The sequence below is a fragment of the Mauremys reevesii genome, linkage group 7, assembly GCF_016161935.1.
Source record: "Mauremys reevesii isolate NIE-2019 linkage group 7, ASM1616193v1, whole genome shotgun sequence".
NCBI lineage: Eukaryota > Metazoa > Chordata > Testudines > Geoemydidae > Mauremys > Mauremys reevesii.
The window spans coordinates 22,663,368-22,686,645 of record NC_052629.1 but is presented as its reverse complement, the minus strand read 5'-3'; the positions used below and the strand labels follow the sequence as shown (position 1 = coordinate 22,686,645).

General features: G+C 39.1%; 1 protein-coding gene across 2 annotated transcripts in view; it reads right to left on the bottom strand.

Moving 5' to 3' along the window:
* The window catches only part of DOCK1 (dedicator of cytokinesis 1), a 521,945-nt gene that overhangs the window by 33,088 nt on the left and 465,579 nt on the right, over nucleotides 1-23,278 (bottom strand). For both annotated transcript variants that reach the window (XM_039480741.1, XM_039480742.1), the window contains exons 45-48: nucleotides 19,377-19,553; nucleotides 17,989-18,072; nucleotides 10,759-10,896; nucleotides 5,018-5,163 (exon numbers count right to left, since the gene is read on the bottom strand). In XM_039480741.1, coding sequence (XP_039336675.1) covers nucleotides 5,018-5,163; nucleotides 10,759-10,896; nucleotides 17,989-18,072; nucleotides 19,377-19,553 — 545 coding nt within the window. The remainder of the gene's footprint in view (nucleotides 1-5,017; nucleotides 5,164-10,758; nucleotides 10,897-17,988; nucleotides 18,073-19,376; nucleotides 19,554-23,278) is intronic.

Below are 23,278 nucleotides of genomic sequence, written 5' to 3'. Positions count from 1 at the left end.
GTATGTGATTAGATGTGTATGTGTATGTTATATGTATGATGTGTATGCATATATCTACAGATCATGATGTATGTGCATACACTGTACTATGAGGATAAGAGAGCAATTCCAAGCTTCTGATGCTATAAAAAAGATTGAAGGATAACAAGTTAGTGAAAGTCTTTAGATTCATTTTTTTACTGCCAATAACTAAGGGCAAGGTTGATTTCTGAATAGTAGATGAATTTTCATAACTGGAACGGTACAAACCTCAGGCATTTGGAAAACAGACATGTATTTTGAGTGTGTGAATATATGCAAGGCTGGTACCCTACTATCATAACCTCTCTTTGAAAAGATACAATTTTTACCCTTCACAGTTGACTATGTTTTGCTTCAACTGCACAGCAGAAGCCTTTAGGGTTTTAATGAACTTTTTAAATGAACTTTTAAAAGAAAATAATAAACAATTCAATATTTAAACATGTTTTTTAATTTTATTATTTAAATATGCCAAGCAAAACTCTAAGGAATATTCCAATGATTTTTTTCTGTTTTGAGTCCATTGGCTTAAATTTCCAGGAAATTAAAGATCTAAACATACTATGACTCCTTTGGGGCTAGTTTTTCCATGTATAATGTGCAGCGTAACAGGTAAATTTTCCTACAAAATTAGCTTAAAAAAGATAAATTTCAGACTAAAAATTATTTTGATATGTATTTGATCTTATGAAAGATGAAAAGAACACAACCTAGGTTAAACATTATATTAAAGAATTTATAAAAACAAATTAAAATTATCACATGGCAAAAGACAAACTGTGTGATACAAAGTCAATCTTCTTTATAAGAAAGCTTTCTTCAGAAGGAAGAAAACTATATACTGAGCTATGATGCCTGCATCTGTAGGCTCTGATCCTGCATTGAGATCACTAGTGACCTCTCACTCGTGGTCCTCTCAAGGACCTCTCACTGACCTTGTGAAATCCACTGATGTTATCTGAGGTTCAAAGGCTCAGGGTTGTGTACTAGAGGTTTCCAGTGTAGAATCAAGGATTATATTTGCATAATGGTAGGTGTGGTAGGTCTGCAGGGTCTTCCCGATGGCCTCAAAGGGCCTGGTACACCCCATCACAGTCACTGTGACAGTGACTGTGATGGGGTGTACCAGGCCCTTTGAGGCCATCGGGAAGACCCTGCAGTCCTACCACACCCTGCCACAGAAAAAAAGGCAATAGAGTGGGGTCATCCAAGCGGCCTAGAGAGGCTGAAGGGAAGGCTCCTATAAAAGGAGTTGCAGGGCCTGGACAGCTCAGTTGCTGGCTGAAGCCAGAGGAAGAAGTGCGATGTTCCTGGCTGGTTGAGGAAGCTGCAGCAGCTGGACAGAGCAGTTGTTGGCTGGGATGAGAAGTAGTGGAAGGCTGGGAGATTCTACGTACGGAGAATGGGAAGAAACCCTGCCTAAGAAGGGATAGGACTGTGAAGCTCTTCAAGCATAGAGGCCTAGGAGAGAGAGACTTGACAAGAAGGGCCAGAGGCTGTTATAAGCTCATGAGGTGAAGGGCCTGTGAGAAAGAACCCTGAGAGAACATGGAAGAGAGTGTTATGGAGTCTCTCAGCAAGGGGACTTGGGAGAGACCCTACTTAAACAGGGAACAGGCCAAGGACCCAAGAAGCTGATGAGACAGAGTGGTAAGCAGCCCAAGGAATGCAGCAGTAGACACTAGCGAAGGAAGCAGCAGGTGGCTACTAGTTGTAGGGTCTCTGGGTTAGGACCTGGAGTAGTGGGTAGGGCCAGATCCCTCCACCAGCCACAGGCTGAGTGGCAAAGGGCCGAGGAGGCAACTAGTTTTGTGCGAATCCCAAGAAGGGGGAAAATGCTCAAACAGGACCAGAGATGGGGCAGAGGACCTTGGGGTGGCGTGGGGGGGCTAAACATTTGTTGGACTGTGTTACCCCAGAAGGGGTTTATTTTCTATTTGTTTCACATATAGATTGAGTGTGACTCAGCCACAGGGCAGAGTCACTGAAAATCCATCTGAAAAGAGAAACTGCTGGTGGAGGGTACCACAAAAACAGAGTACAGGCATGCACCTGGCCAGCAGGAGGTGCTTGCAGGCCATATTTTTACAGTGACAAAGAAATACGCAATAAGTATTACAGGCAGGATTATTCATATTTACTATGTTACAGTATTTCCAAAGAATGGAAACTCAGAATACTAACATACGATAATATGTATCCGACGAAGTGGGTATTCACCCACGAAAGCTCATGCTCCAATACGTCTGTTAGTCTATAAGGTGCCACAGGACTCTTCGCTGCTGTATCTAAAAGGCGTCATGTAGGATATCACTGGAAAACTAACAACTCACTGATCATTAATAGTCTTGCATGACGTATGTACAGGGTGTGTACAAAAAGTTATGGATATGTGCTAGAATTATGTTCCTAAAATGCACAAGCCCAAGGTCCTAACTAAAAATCCATCACGGAAAGGAGAAAGATTGGTAAGAAATCTACCTTGTACCAAGGCTGTAGCTTATTTAGTTAAGTCTTAGCCACTAGGCAGAATATTTTCCTTTTATTTGCTCGTAACCATTTTGTCTTTATCCCTTGTACTTGAACTCACTTAAAACCTCTCTTTATTAATAAACTTGTTTTACTTTTAATCTAAACCAACCCAGTGTTGTGTTTGTATTGAGGTGAATGTTAAGTTCAGTTAAGGTAACAAGTTGCTGTGCTTCTGTCTCTTTAAAGGAGCAACAGATATTATTAAGTCTCAGTATTCCAGGAGAGGGCCGGACAGTTCAGGATAGATGGTTTTGGGGAAATTAGGGACTGGGGGCCTGTTGGGGTCACCCTGCAGTTAGTAACCAAGGATGGTCAAGATGAGGATGGGGCTGTTGTGTTGTAAGTAGGCTACTGGGGTCAGACTGCTGAACCAGGGTTGCACAGCACACAGACACTAGTGCATTTTGTATGCTTATTGGGAGTGTCCAGACAAGGAGCTACAGCACAGAGCATTTACGGCACTCAGGACAAGTGGTGATACAACTTCTCACGGGTCTGATTGCAACTCAGAAGATGACAGATGTACAGCCTGACAAAAGTGAGACAAAGGTCTTTGTGCATATTGAGCTATAGGTATGTTCAACCTTCCAAGGCACTATGAGCCTGAGTTAATGTCCATTAAAATAAATTGAAAAACTCCCATTAATTTCAGTGAGCCTTGGATCAGGCCCTATTGTGAGTTTCAAAACTAAGTTCTTTTTTCTGGTGATGAAGTGTATCCAGAAGGTTATCATGATATTTATTACAACTGCCTTGCTGCTTGGTTCACTGTGTCAGCTGAGCTGTGCTGAGCTGCAAAATGAGCCTTGTTGGTTTCACTTTTCTGTTCAGGCTCAATTGAATTCACACATACAGCTGACTTCAGGGGAAGGGGCAGGCCAACCTACATGACTATAAAAGAAAATTGTAACTTTAATTCTTTGTAATAGTTCCATGTGTAAAAAGCTCACACAAGGAAGATGACTTGCATTATAGAGCTTTCTTCTGAATTGCACAACCTCTATGAAGCAGGATTAAAAAGGAAACGGACTGGAGGAGGAGAACAAAGGAAAACTGTAATCCCAGACAAACTGTCTGCAACATGCGTACCCCGCCCCCACCTCAAACATAAAGCCTGCCAAATGGTATGTACAATGGCAGAGCTGGAGTAGAGGTGCAAAATGGAAAAAGCTGAAAGAGAGGCAAAATTGTAAAAAGCTTGAAGGGGGAGAGATAAGAACCAAATATGCAGAAATGGAAAAAGTAACGTGAGGCGTGAGAAACAAAGAGAATGACACTTTTACGATGGAAGCACACAGCCAGTTTCCCCACTAGCTTTGTATGGATATATAGTTTTCTTTTAAGTCATTTTCTGCCGATGAAGAGCAATCCTACTGCAAAGCTTCACTTTTTGGCAGCTAAACCCTGCCTTACTCCAATCTACACCTGGTGGACAAAGCATGAAGGGGCATATGAATGTTTAGCACATCTGGCACATAAATACCTTGCAATGCCAGCTACAAAAGTGCCATGTGAATGTCTGTTCTCACTTTCAGGTGACATTGTAAGTAAGAAGCAGGCAGCATTATCTCCTATAAATGTAAACAAACTTGTTTCTCTTAGCGATTGGCTGCACAAGAAGTAGGACTCAGTGGACTTGTAGGCTCTAAAGTTTAACGTTGTTTCGTTCTTGAGCGTAGTTATGTAACAAAAAAAATCTACATTTTTAAGTTGTGCTTTCATGATAAAGAGATTGCACTATAATACTCGTATGAGGTGAATTGAAAAATGCTATTTCTTTAATCATATTTATAGTGTAAATATTTGTAGTAAAACTAATAAAGTGAGCAGTGTACACTTTGTATTCTGTGTTGTAACTGAACACATTGATGTACTTGAAATCAATACATTTGAAAATGTAGAAAAACATCCAAAATGTTTAATAAATTTCAATTGGTATTGTATTGTTTAACAGTGCAATTTAAACTGCAATTAAAACCAGTGCAATTAAACGCAATTTAATTTTTTTGAGTTAATTCTGTCAGTTAACTGCGATCAATCAACAGCCCTAATAAAAATCAAATAGTGTATCTCGAAATCAGCATTGAGAAAAACAAGGTTCTTTTAAGAAATGATAGTATTTGTTAAAAAACAAAGCTTTCTTCTCAGTGGTAGAGATGTAAGTATCACTGCTGAAAGAATTTTCTAAAATGCCAAATTTCTAATAAGACCCATGTCTCCCCATGTGCATACCCAAAAATGCTTTCAGTATAGAAACAATTTGCTCAGAAGAAATGTACTTGAGTTTTAGTTGCTCATATTGGTAATTTTATAAAACAAAGAATTAAGATAACACATGCACTATACTATACATTTGTAATTAAAGAGATTTCTAGGTGCTGATGGCTTCTCACAACCCAGTAAGGATTTGCATGCTGAATCTTTCTCCACAATTACAAGCTCTTAATTGTTATACCTTACTTACCCATCAGAGCCAGGTCTGGAAGGGGTACTGTCCGATGATACTGATGATACTGATGCAACAGATAACGGTCTTGAAGATGAAGGCATTGTGAATGATCTAACCATAGACCTTGGCCGACTGCCTCGTCTATCATCCAAACTTGAGGGCTACAACAAAGAAAAATATGATCTTAGTCCTTTTAGAACACAACCTGAAATTAGTGAGTCATTATCATGTAATGCTGAATGGTTAAATGCTTCTTTTCCACTTAGAATTTTATGCTATTTCAGTTACAAATAATCTATAACAACACAGATACTGTTACTAGATATATTTAAGGAGAAAAAGCAAACAGTTAGGCCCTGATTCAGGAAAGTACTTAAGCATATGCTTAATTTTAAACACAGGTATGGCTCTGCAAGGCAGGGGACTATAACTCCTCCTCACCCACTGTACTTCCCATTCTTCTGGCCAGGTAAGGGGAAAGGCCCTGAACCAGGAAGTGGCTGGGCTGTGGTTGGAAGCAGTGGCTGCAGGGAAGCGAGGAGCTGAGGTCAGCTGAAGAAGTGGCCACATGGAAACAGGAAGCTGGAGAGAAGTTGAAAACAGGAACAATATGGAGAGCCACCTGTGGAAGAGGCTGTGACTGCCAGACAAGACCTGGGTGCAGGCTTGTGTGGGATTTATGGGGGAGCAGCAGTGGTTGGCAGGGAGCCATTGCAGAGGGGCCCCAATGATAGACACTAACTGAGCCTGGCTTGGAAATCTGTAAAGTCCTATTTGCTTTGACCAGAGACTGGACTGGTGAGGGCACCTCAGGCACTAGTAGGCCTGGAGAACCCCAATTCTCAATTGGCCTGCCCCCTAGGGACTGAAACATTTACCATTATTGCACACTTTGCACGGTAACTATTAAGCCTCCATTCCGAGGGTATTTGCAATCTTTCCCTTTCCTGCCACTTCCAGAAAAAATAACCTTTCCCTTAGCCATGTGTCTGAATGGTTACTGGGACTCACCAGGGCTACCAGCACCTACAATGCCTACAATGCCTTGAAGTACCTACAGTTTTCTCCGAGTTGGGGTGCACATGCATGCTACTGGTACCCTAGTGTACTCCAAGACTGAGTAACAGCAATAATGAGCCAAAGTTTTAAAAAACCACGAATATGATATGTTAACAGAACCACTTTCACAGAGTGAAATCTAGGTTGAGAAGGAAATATTTAAATGTTGTTTTTTATGCAGATGCTCTTTCATAGTTCTGAATATTTATACAAGCTTTGTTAGTCATTAATAACTGATATATGCATAAAATAATTGAACTCTTTCAGACAAAAATAAGAATCTCCTGCTGTTTAGTCACAGGTAGCTTTTCCACGCTGTCAACTACTGCTAAGTTGGCTTTGTACAAGAAAGACAGAAGTGATAAAATTCCATCAATTCTTAGTAGCGGATCAGAGTGACACTAGCAAGATAACACCAACTGGGTCTGACTTTCCAGTTGTCTCTTTGACAATGTTAATGTATATGACTGAAGCAAGTGACACATAAGTATAGTTAATGCCAATATCTCGTTTTTTCTTGGGAATAAATTACTATTTAGAGGCACAGTGCATCAAACATATCAAGCAGGGATTTAAGGACCATAAAAGGAAAAACATTTACAAGGACACTATCAAGGCTGGTAAGCTTCAGATATGATTTCTCTCTTCTCTAAATATGCCATTACCTTAAAAAATATCACCACTATAGAAGGATCTGAAAAGGAGTTTCTGAAGTCAGGGCTGTCATAGTCAAATTCATTAGCCCATTCTGCTCCCCTAGTGCACTGGCTCTCATGCCTCTCATCCCACAGACTCCGAGAATAGGATGTTTAGTCGGGGCAGAGAGTTGGTGTGTCTAGCGTGTGTTGTGTTCTTGCTATCTTCAGCTGGCATCTGTTCTCTTGGGGACTGTTGGCACCTGGCCCAGCATGCTCTAAGCTACATTGGCACTGATCAAAGAATCAGAGAGCTATAACCAGATCCCTGTTGTCCCACTCTACTGTGCCCAGTGGAAATCTGGCACAGCAAAGATTCTGACTTAGTGTGTTTAAAATACACAATCTAAGCACCTGTGTGATCCCCAGTAATAACAGAAATCGCAGTTACACAAGTGGCAATCTGGAGTAGCACCATCACTGGACATACAGTGCTGTACATCCATTGTAACTGCAATCAGAATTTGGTGCACTGAATCTTGGATATAATATGTTTAGATTACACATTCCATGAATTATGGTTTGTCTTTTTCATACAAGGGACATAATGTTAGGCTGCTCTTTCTAGCGGTGGAATCACCCTAGAATTAACCTTCAACAGACTTCTTTGCAAAATTTTCCTATTAGTGTTTCAATCGCTATTCACTAAGGACTAGATGGTGGCTAGCTCTTTCACGGGTTTGCACTGTGCAGTGGGGTGGGATTCATGAAACACATCTTGTGCTGCCTCTGGTAAGGGCTACCCAAAATCTCAGACCTGTTGGGAGCTCCTGTCTGATTTTATGGACCTTTAAGGTAGGATTAAAGTTCAAATATGGCATAGAGGGAGCCCTGTTTATTCTGTAATTCTGCAGCTCTGGAATTCACCCAATACTGCAGAATCATGCTCCAAATTCAGAATAATTACGGCTCTAGCCCTTATGGTTGCAGAGATAACCTTCAAAACATGAACCAAACGTAAACCACTGCAGAGACTTCTGTCTAAGTACGCAGACTGCCTGATATTATAACTCATATGACCGGCAGCCAGTCAGCAAAGGCCTGTGGAGAGCCAATCAGGGCAAAGAAAGAGGCAGCCAATCAGGGCCAGGCTGGGCCCTATATAAAGGCTGCCTAGCAAAGGAGAGGGCAGTCTCTCTCTGACTAGCAAGGGAGAAGGACTGGCTGCTGAGGTAAGACCTTGGACAGAGCAGTGGTGGGCCGGCTCAGAGGAGCAGAGAGAGGGGCTCCCACCTGTGACCTGCCAGCCTGCGGCCCCTGACTAGAAGGCCCGAGAAGGTGCAAGGGGCCAAAGGGGAAGTGGCCCAGGGAAGATAGTCGTACAAGGGGAGAGAAGGAGGGCAGAGAGAGGCTGCCACTAGAGGATCCCTGGGTCAGGACCCAGAGTAGTGGGTGGGCCTGGGTCCCCCACCTTTCCCCTTGCACTGCACCTGGCTGCGGAGGAGTGTGGCCAATACAGACTGCAACTTGCCCTAAGGTGAGGGGCTAGACATTGGGTTGTGGTTGGCCACTGAGGCAGGTGCAAGCCGAAGGACTGCCATTAGCCCCGGAAGGGGAGAGAACAAAGTTGGGCACAGCCGGAGGGCTGTGTCCAGAAGAGGACGCTGCAAGCCAGGGAGCAACGCGGGTCCCAGACAGCCCACCAGAGCAGGCAATGGGTGGGACACCACCTGCTGAGGGTGCTGCACAGCTAGGACTGAACTAATTCCCAGAGCAACCAGCAGGAGGTGCCAGCAGTGGAATCTGACATTTTTCCAAGCTCCACAGGAGTCAACATTTCACCATGGAATTTGCCATTCTGCTGCAGCCAGGCATTCAATATTTTGTTTTGTCTCCTTGCCCTTCCTTCTGATGGGGAGTTAGCTGGATTACCATGCATGCTTCCTACAGTATGCCACAGAACTAGGCAGGAAGCCAGAGTTGGAGTACAGATTGCAGCCAGGTAACTTGGGAACCAGAAGCATACACTGGCAAGCTGGACTGCCTGCAGAACAGTGTAGAAGCTAATGTTTCTTCAACTGGCAATTTTCCTTATTTTTAATGGTCTTGTTGATAGGAAATGCATTTGTGCAACCTTACAAATATACTGTTTTTTTGCGGGGGATTTTCTGAAAGTTTCAATTATTAGCATACATTTTCTCTTGCTTGAAATTATTCTTTACAATTTCTGGGAAAGTATTTACTCTCTTAAGCAATTTCTGATATTTGCTTTCTTGGAGACAAATCATATTTTGCTACATCTTATCAAATTGTTAAGTAGATTCTCCCTTAATTTCATTTTTCATGAGCTATTTGTGTGGTTACTACCGCTTGAAATCTAGTTAGCCATTTGGGACCAAGATAAACAATGCAGGTCAACATAAAGAAGTAGACAAAATCTGAGTTTATTCACTCACTGGTATAGATTCACTTATATTTCTGATAAATACTGAATACATTCATGTATTTATTTTGGGTTTTTTTTTTTAACAGTAAAGTGGATGTAAGTTTCATATGAGTCTTTCTTTTTCATTACAAATCTAACCAAGACTTACAACAAGGTTAAAGAATACTTATAACGGTGATGGAGGTTTTGATTCTGAGCCTGTCAATGCTACTAATATACAAGGCATAAGAGTTGGAACAGAAGCCTTCAACATACTTTCAGAACACAAATCCCAGCACAATCAGACCTAAGGTTAACGCTAACTCTTTACTTGTATGTTACTGAATTTTAAAAATGTATTTATAAAACATGTGCCTGCTTTGCATAATCTCCAAGTGCACTTATGGCTTTCAAAATACATTCTCAATTAAGAACCTACATGCAGGCTACAAGAGCCAGCACTTGAAACACTCCCTGCACTAAGCAGCAACACTCAGTCTTAAAGCAAAACAAAACCTCTCTATTAACTAACCCGCCTTTAATCAGCAAAGTTCAAAGTGTAAGGGAATTTCAAAATTTCTGGCTGCATCTTGAAGCTGAGGCAGAAGGGTGGCCAAAAATGATTGATTTGTTCATGTTGGGAGAGTGCAAATTACGGTACTGAGGACCATCCACAGAGAACAATCTACCCTTCTCTTCCCTCCACGCCCCGGTCTTCTGAAATACAGTTTGGAGTTATAGTAGCAGGAGATTTACAAGTAAAGTCAAGGATGCAGTTTGTACTTAAGAGCAGCAAGTCACTGCTGAGAATCTGCAGATACAGGACCCTGACTTATTGGAAAAAAAACATTTAAAACAGCCTGAGAACTAGCTTTGGAAGTGATGATACTCTGATATTCCTTGATATGAACCTTTGACTTCAAAGAACGAATGCTTCAAAGATGTCAGAACCTCCTAGAGATTGTAACCTATGTAAAAGATCCTTAAAACTTGAACACTTTGAGGGACTATCCAAAGGATAGATCCTGATATTTTAGGGTAAGTCTTTTATGCTGTGGAGTCATGTTGATGAGGGTTTTTGAATGTTTTTTAGGACATTTGGTCACTTCTCCTAAGCACTGACAATTTAAGTGAAGTCTTTAATTGGGTCTCATGCTCTAAACTACAATTGCTAGTCCAGAGATAAATTAACCAAGTAGACCTATTCATCTAGCATAGTTACAGACAAAGATACCTGTTGAAGCCACTGATATATAACTATGCTTCAGAAGACAACCTTCTGGATAGGCATATAGTACAGGACAAAAATCTAGAAACCAGACAGATATTATATTCTAATCTCAGGAGAGATACTCATTTGATGTGCAACACAAGCCAAGTCACTACACTTTTGTGCAGCTACCCACGTGGAACATTTTAGGGACATTAAGAGAAATAAACCTCTGTCTAAAAATGAGTTTAAAGCCACCAGTACCACAACACCAAAACAAAATGAAAAACCACATACTCCCTTAAGATTCTTAATCACCCTCTATTAAAACTGTTTTTTCTATATATTCATTTAATCACTGAAATGTGAATTACAGCAATTCTAAAAACAGATTCTTTTTTAAATGTCAGGTTTGGAGACAACTTACAATTGTTCTGATACCGTATTGCTTTTCCACTTTTTCTTTAAGCTGTTTAAAACAGGCCTCCATTCTCTCATGAAATGGCCTTAGTGCTTCAGTTACTTTCTCTCCATGAATTCGAATACCTTCTGCCAGGAATGGAATCTAAAGAAGACAATTAGATGACAATGAATTTTCTGGTCTTCTCTCTTGACAGGGAGTATAAAAAAAAATTGGAGATATACCAATCTCCTAGAACTGGAAGGGACCTTGAAAGGTCATTGAAGCCAGCCCCCTGCCTTTACTAGCAGGACCAGTTTTTGCCCCAGATCCCTAAGTGGCCTCCTCAAGGATTGAACTCACAACCCTGGGTTTAGCAGGCCAATGCTCAAACCACTGAGCTATCCCTCCCCCCTATGTAGAGCAAGGGGGACTCTACATATACTATAAGGCTTCTAAGAGGAATATGAGATTTTTATGGAATACTAGTAGCAACTAAAGCAGAACATGGTGATTTTTTGTACTATATATGATTTCATTTTCACTCTGTGTTGCGCATAGTAATTTAAAATTAATGTACACATAATTCTGCCCAGCAATTATAAGGTACAGCTAAAATGATCAGGTTGAACAAATATTTTATGTTTAAAAAACCCTCAAACATACTGCACTTTAAATAGGACTCAGAAGCTAGACCAGTGATACTCAGACCAGAGTGGTTCAGGAGCCAAATTAGTGATCAACATTACCCAAAAGAGCCACAGTAGTGTGAATTCATTGTTTCATTTACTATAGTACTACATATTCATATTTAAACAGTATGACAGGGGAAATATTTAGTTTTTATATATATAATTCTCACAGCAAAATGACTGACCAAGTATTATTATTTTATCATCTACAATTGGTTAATAACATATTAAAAGCATCCTGATTGGTTAATAATTAAATCGGTGTTTTAATATCATGTGCTGCAAAAAGCTGAAGGAGACACATTAAAGAGCCACTTGTGAGCCTGAGTCTGAGTATCACTGAGCTATACTATTAATATCAGTCCCACCAGATTTCATGGGAATAAACGGCAGAGAAAAACAATCTTCATATCTATTTCTGTTTAACACATGCTATTTGTGAAACCCTGGGTTATCATGAAAAAATATCTTAGATATTGTACATAACATAATTTTAAAGAAAACATACAGCTCTACATACAAAAATGACAATATTTTAAATCAATAATTGGTTTTCAATGATTTTTAGTAGAGAGTGAGGTTGGGGGGAGGGGAAGAATAAATTAAATTATTATTTTCAGTTATAAAAGAGAATTATCTGCAAGGCTGCTGTCACAAAATATCCGTGCCAACACAAGGTTATATAATTAGTTCATAGTGTGGAGGTGTAGCTGACCTTTTAAAATGTTTTAAGAGAGACAGCAACATAAAAGAATCTGATAGTAGGTCTATCTCATGTTTAAGAAAAATATTTCCTTTTCCAGATCAGCTCCAACCTACACAGTACTCTGGTTCTGAGTCAGATATTCTTTGCAGCAATCAAGCTAAGAGGTTTTCCCTTAATAATTCATAATTAAACTATAATACTGATTAAAAACAGATTTTTCTAATATGATGGATCAGCAATCTAAATGAGCAGACTTATTAGCAAGGAGGATAAGAAGTACACAATTAAATTACATGTGAACAAATTTAGGAAATCTTATCAAGATGAATCCATGAATAAAATGTATTTTGTGCCATTTAACAGCACACAGCTGTTGCTTCTCTTGGCACTCTTCAAAAAAATACAATATTTCTACTCTATCCACTTTTATTTATAATCCATATGGATTTGTACTCAGTAGCAAAAAATTAAACTTTCAAATGGTCTTGTTCCTAATTTTCTGTCTACAATAAATGAATCTCAGTTTCCATAGAGCCAAGTAAAGAGTGCATTGGCTCATTTGTTTTTCCTCGCTATAAGGGAATGGGAAGACATGGGCAACATATCTTAAAATTTATACATTTTTGCACCGGGGTACGTTGTTTGCAGTGCATATGTTGGTGGGGGAAGAGTTACAGCAAAGGTCTATTTCACTGATGTTTTGAAGGACTGTCAAGGAGCATCTAAAGGAAGAGATGGGCGCGCCTTTTTTTTTTTAAATAGATGTACAAATAAAACAATAAATGAGATAAATTAATGAGAGCTCTGCATCAGCTTGACCAATCCTGAGAACAATTAGGCTGGCAGAAAAGGGGATGTACAATGCCTCTGCAGCAGCTCTGCAGACAGGGAGATTGGAAGAGATCTTTGGCACCAACAGGACCATCCTCTTGTGCTGACATCTCCAATTTGGAGAAACCAGCCCGAATTGCTGTTTGGAGTAAGTGGCTTCTTTACAGCTGACTTGCCCCCAGCCAGAGAGAACCTCAGAGATCTGCTCCCAGCCCCACAAAATTGAGGAAGCTCAGCAGGACCTCCCTGGTGCCATCCCCAGGGGCCTGGAAGAACAGAGTTTGTTCCTTCTTCCTTTGGGAATTGAGCAGGATCCGCTGCAGCTCTTGAGGGGAAGCATCCTATTTCCTCACCTACATCCGTTTCCATGACTGCAGAGTCAAGCTGAGCACATAAATTCAGCTGGCTCTGTGCAGCAGAATTCAATAGGGCTAAACTCTCCCCTGTTATGACAGAGGTGTTAATGAAATGTATGTTATGAATTCTTGATATAAAAGTGTGATATGAAGTTCTGCACAGAAAGTTAAACAGAGGCCTGGCCCAAGGGACCTCAATAGGACTGGCTATAGCAACAGCAACTGGATGGTCGTTAAGAAGACTGTATGGGTTAAGCATTCTCTTTAGTTATGATGGAGACTAGCAGATGAGCAGGCTCCAGTGGACAATGGATATAGTCAAACCTGTGTGAAGTTCCTTGATATTCAAGAGCAAGAACAAGGAAGATTAGTGGCCAAGCCTGTCTGAACTAGTCCAGGTTAGTTTTGAGAACATGAGCACCATGCACCCAGAGCTTAATGACATTGGATTAAAGGGTTTGCTAAGCAAAATTCTCAGGGCAAAGACAGGGGAGAAGACCAGATACGCTTGAGAGCAAGGAAACAAGGAAGACAGAGCTGTTTCTTAGATGAACAGGGCTGAATTTAAGAACTTGATGATGTCTTAATTTGGGTTTCTGCTTTTCAAGGTAACCAGCACACAAAAAATGTATCCATATATTATTTATGCCATAATATATTTTTCCTTATCCTCTATTTTTAAAAGTTTATCATGGCTCTAGCTGCCCTTACTTCTTAATACCATGATGTACTACAGATAGGGGTTCTGGATTTTGGTTTAAACAGAAAGCTACCAGTAAAATCACACCAATTCTATTTTTTTAAATAATTGAGCACCTATGAAATGGAACATTTTACATGAAAGAGATTATTTTTTAATTTTTCATGTTGTATGCTGTAATTCACTTTCACCGGTATGGGAAGGGTACAGAAATAATTCTTTGTGCTCTGTCCTAGTCTTGGTGTGCTCTAAGTATAATGGCTAGAAGTTGAGTGAGTATTGCACTGAGATGAACTTCATTACTGTCATGTGCTGATGAAACAGTCTATTTCAGATCTAAACGATACTGTCAAATAAAACTACAGGATCTGATTTCTCTAGGAAGTGAAAAGGCACAAAATTAGACAAAAATAAACACCTAAAATGAATACAGTAGATTTAAAAACTAGAATATTAGCGGTTGAGCAGTGCAATCATTTCCCAGGAGAGAAATATCATGACATTTCATAGGATTTTCATGAATTTAAAACAATGTTCAAACACCCGAAGTTTGGATGTTTTTGAATTCTGTTGTGACTGTTTTACACAGTACTAATTTAGGGTAGTAGTTGGAAGTACACATTAACAGAAGGCACCAGACTACATGGAAGCACTGAAAAATAAAGTTCTCATCCACAATTTAAGTAAAGCATAGGTTGCAACACTGAATTTTCCCACACCTTGCTCCATCTCTCTGTACTTCCACCCTGTTCTGTAGGGGCCTCTCCAGAGAGTAGTGCCAATCTGCAGGCCAAATTTGAGACTGAGCCTAGAAAAGTGGTCACCAACCTGTAGATCATGATCAACTGGTTGATCCTGGAGACTCTCCCAGTTGATCACAATCTCCGGCCACTAAAAGTCTGGTCGTGTAGTGGGGAGGGGGGCAGGGGTTTCTGTGCACTGCTCCTGCCTGCAAGCACCACCCCCGCAGCTCCCATTGACTGGGAACAGGGAACTGCGGCCAATGGGAGCTGCAGAGGTGGTGCCTGCAGAGAGAGGCAGTGCATAGAGCCATGTGCCCACCCCCACAAGGGCTGCAGGGGCGCGTTGGCCCCTTCCAGGAGTGGCGTGGGTTTGGGGAAGGCAGGGAGCCTGCCTTAGTCTGGCTGCGCCGCCGCCAGGGAGCCACCCAAGGTAAGTACCACCCAGCGGGAGCCTGTACCCCAACCCCCCTCCCAGAGCCAGCACCCCATAACCCCTATTATACCCTGAACCCCCTCCTGAACCCCAACCCCATGCCCTAGCCCTGACCCCCCTCCCAGACCCAGCACCCCAGACCACCTCCTGTACCCCAACCCTCTGCCCCAGGCTCAGCCCAGAGCCCCCTCCTACACTCCGAACCCCTCGGCCCCAGCCCAGAGCCCGAACCCCAACCCCTGCCCCAGCCCGGTGAACGTGAGTGAGGGTGGGGAGACCGAGAGATGGAGGGAGGGGGGATGGAGTGAGGGGGGGTGGGGCCTCGGGGAAGGGGTGGGGGTAGATCCTGGGTTGCACTTTTTTGTGTGTAAATAGGTTGGAGACCACTGGCCTAGAAGGTGCCCAGGAACGAGGTCTTAAATCTCTGGCCTCTCTCTCAACAAAGATTACCCTTCAACTAAAGAGTATCAATTAAAGATTATTACCAATTACTTGTTTCTGGTGGTGTGCATGCATACAAGTTACTGCATAAGATGATTATCTTACTGCCAATACTTATATTTTAAAATAAGAATATACAATAAAAAATCATATTCTATTCCAAATACACGTTTTATTTTTCACTTGCCAAATAGAAGGCACTATCCCTACCCTGAAGAGGTTGTTTTCCAAAAGACAAATGAGACAAAGGGAAGGTGAAGGGGTGCAACAATACAAACAAAATAGTCACAGAGGTAACTGGCAACATTCAATATCATAATGCTTTATTAACACAATAATCTATATTGAGATATCAAATCTCTGAGCACCTATAATATGCTCAGTTGAGATACAGAAACCTATTTATTAGGAATTCGACTGAGACTGCCAACTTAATGTGTTTCATATTGGCCAACAGATACCAACTGCTGAGCTGGAGATGAAGTCAAAACAGTGATTTAATGGATAAAGGCTCTATACCGTATCTCTCTCCAGTCCCTTGAGCCATCTTGTTCCTTATGTGAAATACAGTTTAAGAGTTTTCTTTAACCTGCCACCTTTTCTATGAAGTTAGGCTATTTGATAAAGTTTTCAGAAATGTTTTAGGAATCATGAACACACTAATTTTATATCAGATAGTTTCAAAATTATTCCTTTTGCTTTTTGATTTTTATCACTTACTGGTGACAGTTTCAGAAAAATATTTGTATTAATCTCTTGTCTTTAAATTGCTTAGCTTCTATCACACTTGGTCTTAAACTAGTGACGAGACAGTTGTGTGCATTTTTAAACATGTTGACAAAACAAGACGTACAGATTTTAAATAATGCATTTTCCAGTGTTTATTCTTATTTTAATGTACATGTGTTGCCAGCAGGATGATCGTCTTTGGGGGTTCAAGTGTGTTCATGAGCACCAATACAATTCATTTTTAATATGGTCATTAGGGGTAATGACAGTTACTCTCTTGGGATCAAATTATTTTCCTCTCTAGAATCTGAAGTCCCTAAAATCCAATCTGCTGTAAAACCTTGCAATAGAACTTTTGCAGACCAAACTAGTGTTTGTTCTGCAATAGTTTTATGGCCTTCCAAGGATTTTTGAATTTTATATCTTTGGTTTATACTACATCTAAAATTGAATCCTTTAGAAATTTAAATTATTCCATTTATAATAAAGTCAGAATTGAATCAGGGTAAAAACATTTCTAGTCATATCTGTGGATTTTTATCATAAAATTATTCTGAGGCCAATGAAAAAAATATCAGAGTATAGCCTTACAACACAGCTAGAATGTGGTTTCCTGTTTTTCCTGAAATGCATTCTTTGGAAGACATAAATGAAGCTCTTCACAGAGGAAGGATGGTACTATGTTTAAGGGACAGGACTTGGAGATCTGGTTTCTATTTCTGGTTCACTACAAACATCTGTGACACCTCTTAAGTTGTTTAAAGTATGTTTCTTCTGTGAACAATGACTGTAAAAATGGCATTGTAGAGTTCCACCATACATTATATATTATGATATTTATGTATATATCGTCTGTGTGTATATATAGTAATATATATATATATAACAATTAAATATATGTATCTATCTACACACACACACACACACACACCGATTTTGTAAGGTGTGCTTGGAATGAGGCAAAGGCTTCGCAGAAACTCTTGCCTTCTATGCATTTTGTGTGTACATGACTTTAACTGACTATCTGTCATACACAGTATACAGTACTACAAGATGGTAAATATGCACATCTGTGGTTGTGGGAAAAAAATTGTTATATATATTATTTGGAGAAACAATAAGTGTTCATGTAAACAGACTACATTCTAAAGCATTTGCATAAAGGGACAGACTTATGGTTGAACATGTAACCTAGGCGTTTAAATTCTGAGTTCTTAAACTGTAGGGCCTTAGTACTCTTAATTTAGTTTTTATTGTAATTCTTTATTAATTTAGCACTATATTGCAAAAAAATTACAACTAAATTTACAACAGAATTGGCTAACACAATCATAAGATATTGAGTCATTTGAAAGTGAAACTGTATTTGTATCTCTAAACTGGTAACAGGAGAGACTATGTAATAAAAAAATGGGTTAATAATGTTAGTCACTTATGGGATTATCAAATGACAAACTATGTGAGATTTGAAAAGATGAACTTTAGCTCATGTTCCAAGACAGTCTAAATGCCACGGAAATGTATACACTAGGCTGAATGGTTTGATGCCTGAATTTTGTCACAAGTGACAGCAGGCTGCCTTTGTATGCCACTTGGCCCAGGCATGATTTGAATTAGACAGTTTACCTGCCATGCTATGAGGTCCTTTAGTTTTTCTATCTTTTCGTGATCTTCTGGATGCTCATGCATGTATTTTTCGGTAAAAAAAGCCTAATGAAAACAGAAAAGTACCAGTTATTTCAGAAAAGATTGAACATTTACTATCTAGGAAGGCTTTTAGTTATAGCAAAGGAAAATGAATCAAACCAAAAGATTTTGCTACAAAATATCAGTAATAACATGCCTACAAATACATAATTAAAAGCAATGAATGACAATTTAATAGTGCATGAGATCAGGATATCCATCCTTTTGGGGCAGGGGGAGGAATATTATCATATGCTGCTCAACACTGAACCCTATGGTCAAGCAAGAAGTACGGCTGAAGGGTTTTACTTAGTTCTTATGTCCTCCTCATCTACAACTATGCCCAAGTGCAATTTTGGGGGTCACTAGGAAGATTAGTTAAATTTTGAAGCCAATACATGTTGCAGCACAACATGATTTATGTTCCATAATACTATATATCAGTGTCCAGTGGTTTAAGTGTCTTATATAGGTAAACTAGGCCAGGGATGTTGGAGGCTGGAAGAGTTCTTCCGATAAGAGCTAAGAGAGTGCAAATAGGGTGACCAGATGTCCCGATTTTATAGGGACAGTCCCGATATTTGAGGCTTTGTCTTATGTAGGCTCCTATTACCCTCGTCCCGATTTTACACACTTGCTGTCTGGTCACCCTAAGTACAAACCACATGTCCCCATTAGTTATCTTACAAAAACATTGCCTATGTACAGCAGTTTGAATAGGCACTGATATAGTTTTTACATTTTCACCATTTTTATACTAAGCTCTCATGTGAATATATTTATCAGACTAGGTCTGTGATAAGCAGCTGAAGTCATTCAAATATATTTGGGATGGACTGTATATTAACTAATATATAATAATGATGCACTTTCACTAAGTTAATTCCAATTATCTTGAAGTCATAGATGTTAAGGCAGGAAGAGACTACTTGATCATCTAGTATGACCAGTTGTATAACACAAGCCACAGAATTTCACCCAGTAATACCTGCATCAGCTCCAATAAATTTCAGTTGAACTACAAGCATAAATTTTATAAAGTTATCAAATATTCATTTAAAGATTTCAAATGATGGAATCTACCACACTTCTTGGGAAATTGGTCCAATGGTTAATAACCCTCACTGTTAAAAATCCTTATAGTTGTTTCTCTTACTTCAACCCACAGAATTCCTTTATAAATATCACCCATTTATAATATACTTGAGATGTGGAAAATTTTAGCTTTCCAAAACTGACCTATAATGCATGTGTTTACTCATGCACCCGTAGACACCACACACACTTGATTAGATTCCATGACCAAACAAAGCTAATTTTGAACATACCTTTTCATAGTTTGTGAATCCTCCCATGACTGCAGGATCCACAATGCCATTAAGGAGCATAGAGAGGGGGTTAATAGGTAGGTCTGCATCATTCAAATGTTGTTGAACCATATTATTGATCTTATCATTTGTTAACTGCATAGTTTCTATTGCATTTTCCAGTGGACTGATTTCAACCTGAAAGAACAGCACAAAAATAAGTTTTAATTACTGGTCCAGTAGTCATGTACCAGACCACACTTGAATAGTTTGCTCCTCACAAAACCATCTCAATGATAACTAATAGATTTTAGAGTGAAAGAGGAATTTTAGTCAATAGCTGCAGGAAGGTGCCACTAGGCAAGATATATAGTGTCAATACTGCGGTAACTGATATGATATAAACAGATAAAAGGTTTACCATTTTTCACTCTTACAGCATAATTACTGCATAACCCAAGGCTCTCAGAAAGATCAAGCAAGTCTAAAACATTGGAATTACTTTGACAGAGCCTAAGTGAGCTTCTAGTGAGATACTGAGGAAAATTATGCCAAGACGACTTATAGACATGCAGCTCTTAGTGGGTACACAAGAGTGATCCAGTTACCATTATGGTAACAGCAGAGCCAGCATCTTGGACTGGATTGTCTGATGGAATTTGATGATGTGCTCTTCAGAAACTCAAATGTTAAAAAGGGAGAAGGTAGTTTTGCAGTAACTGTTTTGGTAGCCTCTCAGGAAGTTGTATTAAATATGTTGTAAAAAAGGCCATCATATTTGTCCAGCAGATATCATTGTCTTCATTCTATTTTGGATAATTAAACCAAAAAGATGCCGCCTTCTCATACAAAATGAGAAATGACTGCCTAGGAAGGAGTACTGCGAAAAGGGATCTGGGGGTCATAGTGGATCACAAGCTTAATATGAGTCAACGGTGTAACGCTGTTGCAAAAAAAGCAAAGATCATTCTGGGATATCTGTGGGGATATCTAATTCCCTGGATGACCAGTAGGAAGCACCGCGCCGGTGAGTCGTCGCTTCGCTACAGATGTATTAGCAGTATTGTAAGCAAGACACGAGAAGTAATTCTTCCGCTCTACTCCACACTGCTTAGACCTCAACTGGGGTATTGTGTCCAGTTCTGGGCGCCACATTTCAGGAAAGATATGGACAAATTGGAGAAAGTCCAGAGAAGAGCAACAAAAATGATAAAAGGTCTAGAAAACATGACCTACGAGGGAAGATTGAAAAAGTTGGGTTTGTTTAGTCTGAAAAAGAGAAGACTGAGAGGGGACATGATAACAGTTTTCAAGTACATAAAAAGTTGTCACAAGGAGGAGGGAGAAAAATTGTTGTTCTTAACTTCTGAAGCTAGGACAAGAAGCAATGGGCTTAAATTGCAGCAAGGGTGGTTTAGATTGGACATTAGGAAAAACTTCCTGTCAGAGTGGTTAAGCACTGGAATAAATTGCCTAAGGAGGTTGTGGAATATCCATCGTTGAGGATTTTTAAGAGCAGGTTGGACAAACTCCTGTCAGGGATGGTCTAGATAATACTTAGTCCTGCCATGAGTGCAGGGGACTGGACTAGATGACCTCTCGAGGTCCCTTCCAGTTCTATGATTCTATGCCATGGTCTAAAGTTATTACATTGTTTAAAGTAGGGGTCCTCAAACTCTTTAATAAGGTGAATTGGTTCTTAATAGAGAGATTGCATTGTATGCACCTCCTTCCTATTGAAATCATAGGGATCACCTCCCATCATTTGTGATCAGATAACATTCTTTTGGCAACTACAGCAGTTGGTTATGCCTAAAAGTAATATCTGGAAAATATTTAAAATATTGCTAAAATACATATTAATGTGATTTAACATTCTCTATGAAGAGAGCAAGCTCTCTACAGACCACCAGCAAGTCCTCTGAATACCCTAAGTGATCCACTCACCACATTTTGGAAGTCTCTCACTTAAAGAATGTTAAAGTTCTAGCCTATTTATCCAAAAAATGTTGTGGTAGGAATGGAAAAGGCGTGTGTGGGGGGTTAATTGGGGCCTGTTAGGAAAATGCAAGTGTGTAGCTGATTACACTCTAATTTACATAAACTCTGCATAAATGAAGCACTTCTAGCTAGCTATCAGTTGCTTAACATGCTTCTAAGAGCCACTTATAATCAAATTTCTTTAGTTGTCACTCTTACACCTGCTATCTGATTAAATCAAGTCTGTTTTAATTACAATTTTTTAAAGTGTGTTTTGAGCATTATTTTAGAATTCAAGGTTTCATGATAATTACTCTGTCTGTAACTGTTTGTGCACACAAACTTTTAAAATGAATACTGAACTTGTAAATCTGTTTCAGAGTAGCAGCCGTGTTAGTCTGTATCCGCAAAAAAAAAAAAAAAAAAAAAAAAAAAAAAAATTATTGGCATTAAACAGACTAAATTTATTATTACTTTTGCAGATGTAGGAAACAAGACAGCTCTTAGAGAATATAGAATGAAAACAGAACAGGAAATACATACATACACACAACATGAAATAATGATTAGGACCATGCTCAATACTTAATATAATACTCTCATACTCTCTGTGTATATATGCATACTTTGTTCTTGTCATCTTCTCTCTATGTATCCATATCTCCTGTCTGTGCTCATTATCTGTTGCTGCAAGAAGTTAGCTTTAGCTCACTTAGCTTTTTTTGTTTTTTTTTTTTTTTCTTTTTTTTTTTTTTTTTTGTAAATCTGTGTATTCAAACCAGAAACCTGATTTTAGAAGTTATGCTGATCCATTCATTACAAACACCAGTATATGATCTGTGAGTCCAATTAAAATTTCAAAGCTCAAATTTAAACAACCTGCTTGCAAACAATCTGCAGACCAAGAAGTATTAGTAAAAGTGAAGCAAATAATTTCAAACAACAAATTAAAGGAAATCATAAGCTGCTATTAGTTATTTACAAAAAGAAAAAATAAATTAATTTGTCTATTAAATTATTTAATCCTCTCTAGTCAATGATATGATGTGGCATCAACCCTTTATTTAAAATGGAATTTCCTAGTTCTATCAACAACTTATAAAATATTCAAAGGAGTTTAATTCATTGTGTTCTGTAATGTACCCAGAGTATTTATATCCAGAATTAAAATGTTGTGTTATAGAGGTACATACAAGATTTGCAATTTTGCTGCTAGAGTTTTACCTGATACAAATGTTTATGCAGCTAATAACTGCTTTTGTAGTAAATAGATCTAACATAGTCGGTCAAAAGTCATCCTTTGCTCTCCTCCAACATTAAGGTACTTTTGTTTCTGTTTCCTTTTTTCAACTGTGACTAATATAATCCTTGCTTACAAAAGGCATATAGAAAGCACTCCATTAGACAGATTCATGCACATTTCTATTAGATGCACAGAATTAAAAATGCACATGTACACAGTGGATGAAGTGGCCTGTCAGACCGTGTTCTTAACTCAGAAGGTGAAAGAATTTTCATCAGATATGCTAGGTTTTACAGAAAACAATTCTTGCAACAGGGAAGGAAAATGCTATCATCTCTATCAGAAGTATGTTGAAAATATAAAAATACAAAAAAAATTCAAAATGTTTTATTCAGTTGCCTAATACTGTCAAACATCACATTCATATTCTGTTACTATAGATACCATAGTCATTTTCTGCATTACTTTTGTTCATCTAAATACAACTGTCCAACCGAATTTCAATGGAGCAATAAAATGCTTTTAATTAACCATATGAAAATTGTTCTTTCCGTTTTTTTTTTAAAAGCCTCACAAGGAAGATTTAAAAACTGTAGCAAGTAACAATGTTTTCATTGCAACTTAAAAATTACAGCTAATTTAGTACGTAAGATATTTTATGGATATATTTTATGTAAACAGTTATGAACTAGAAAAAGGA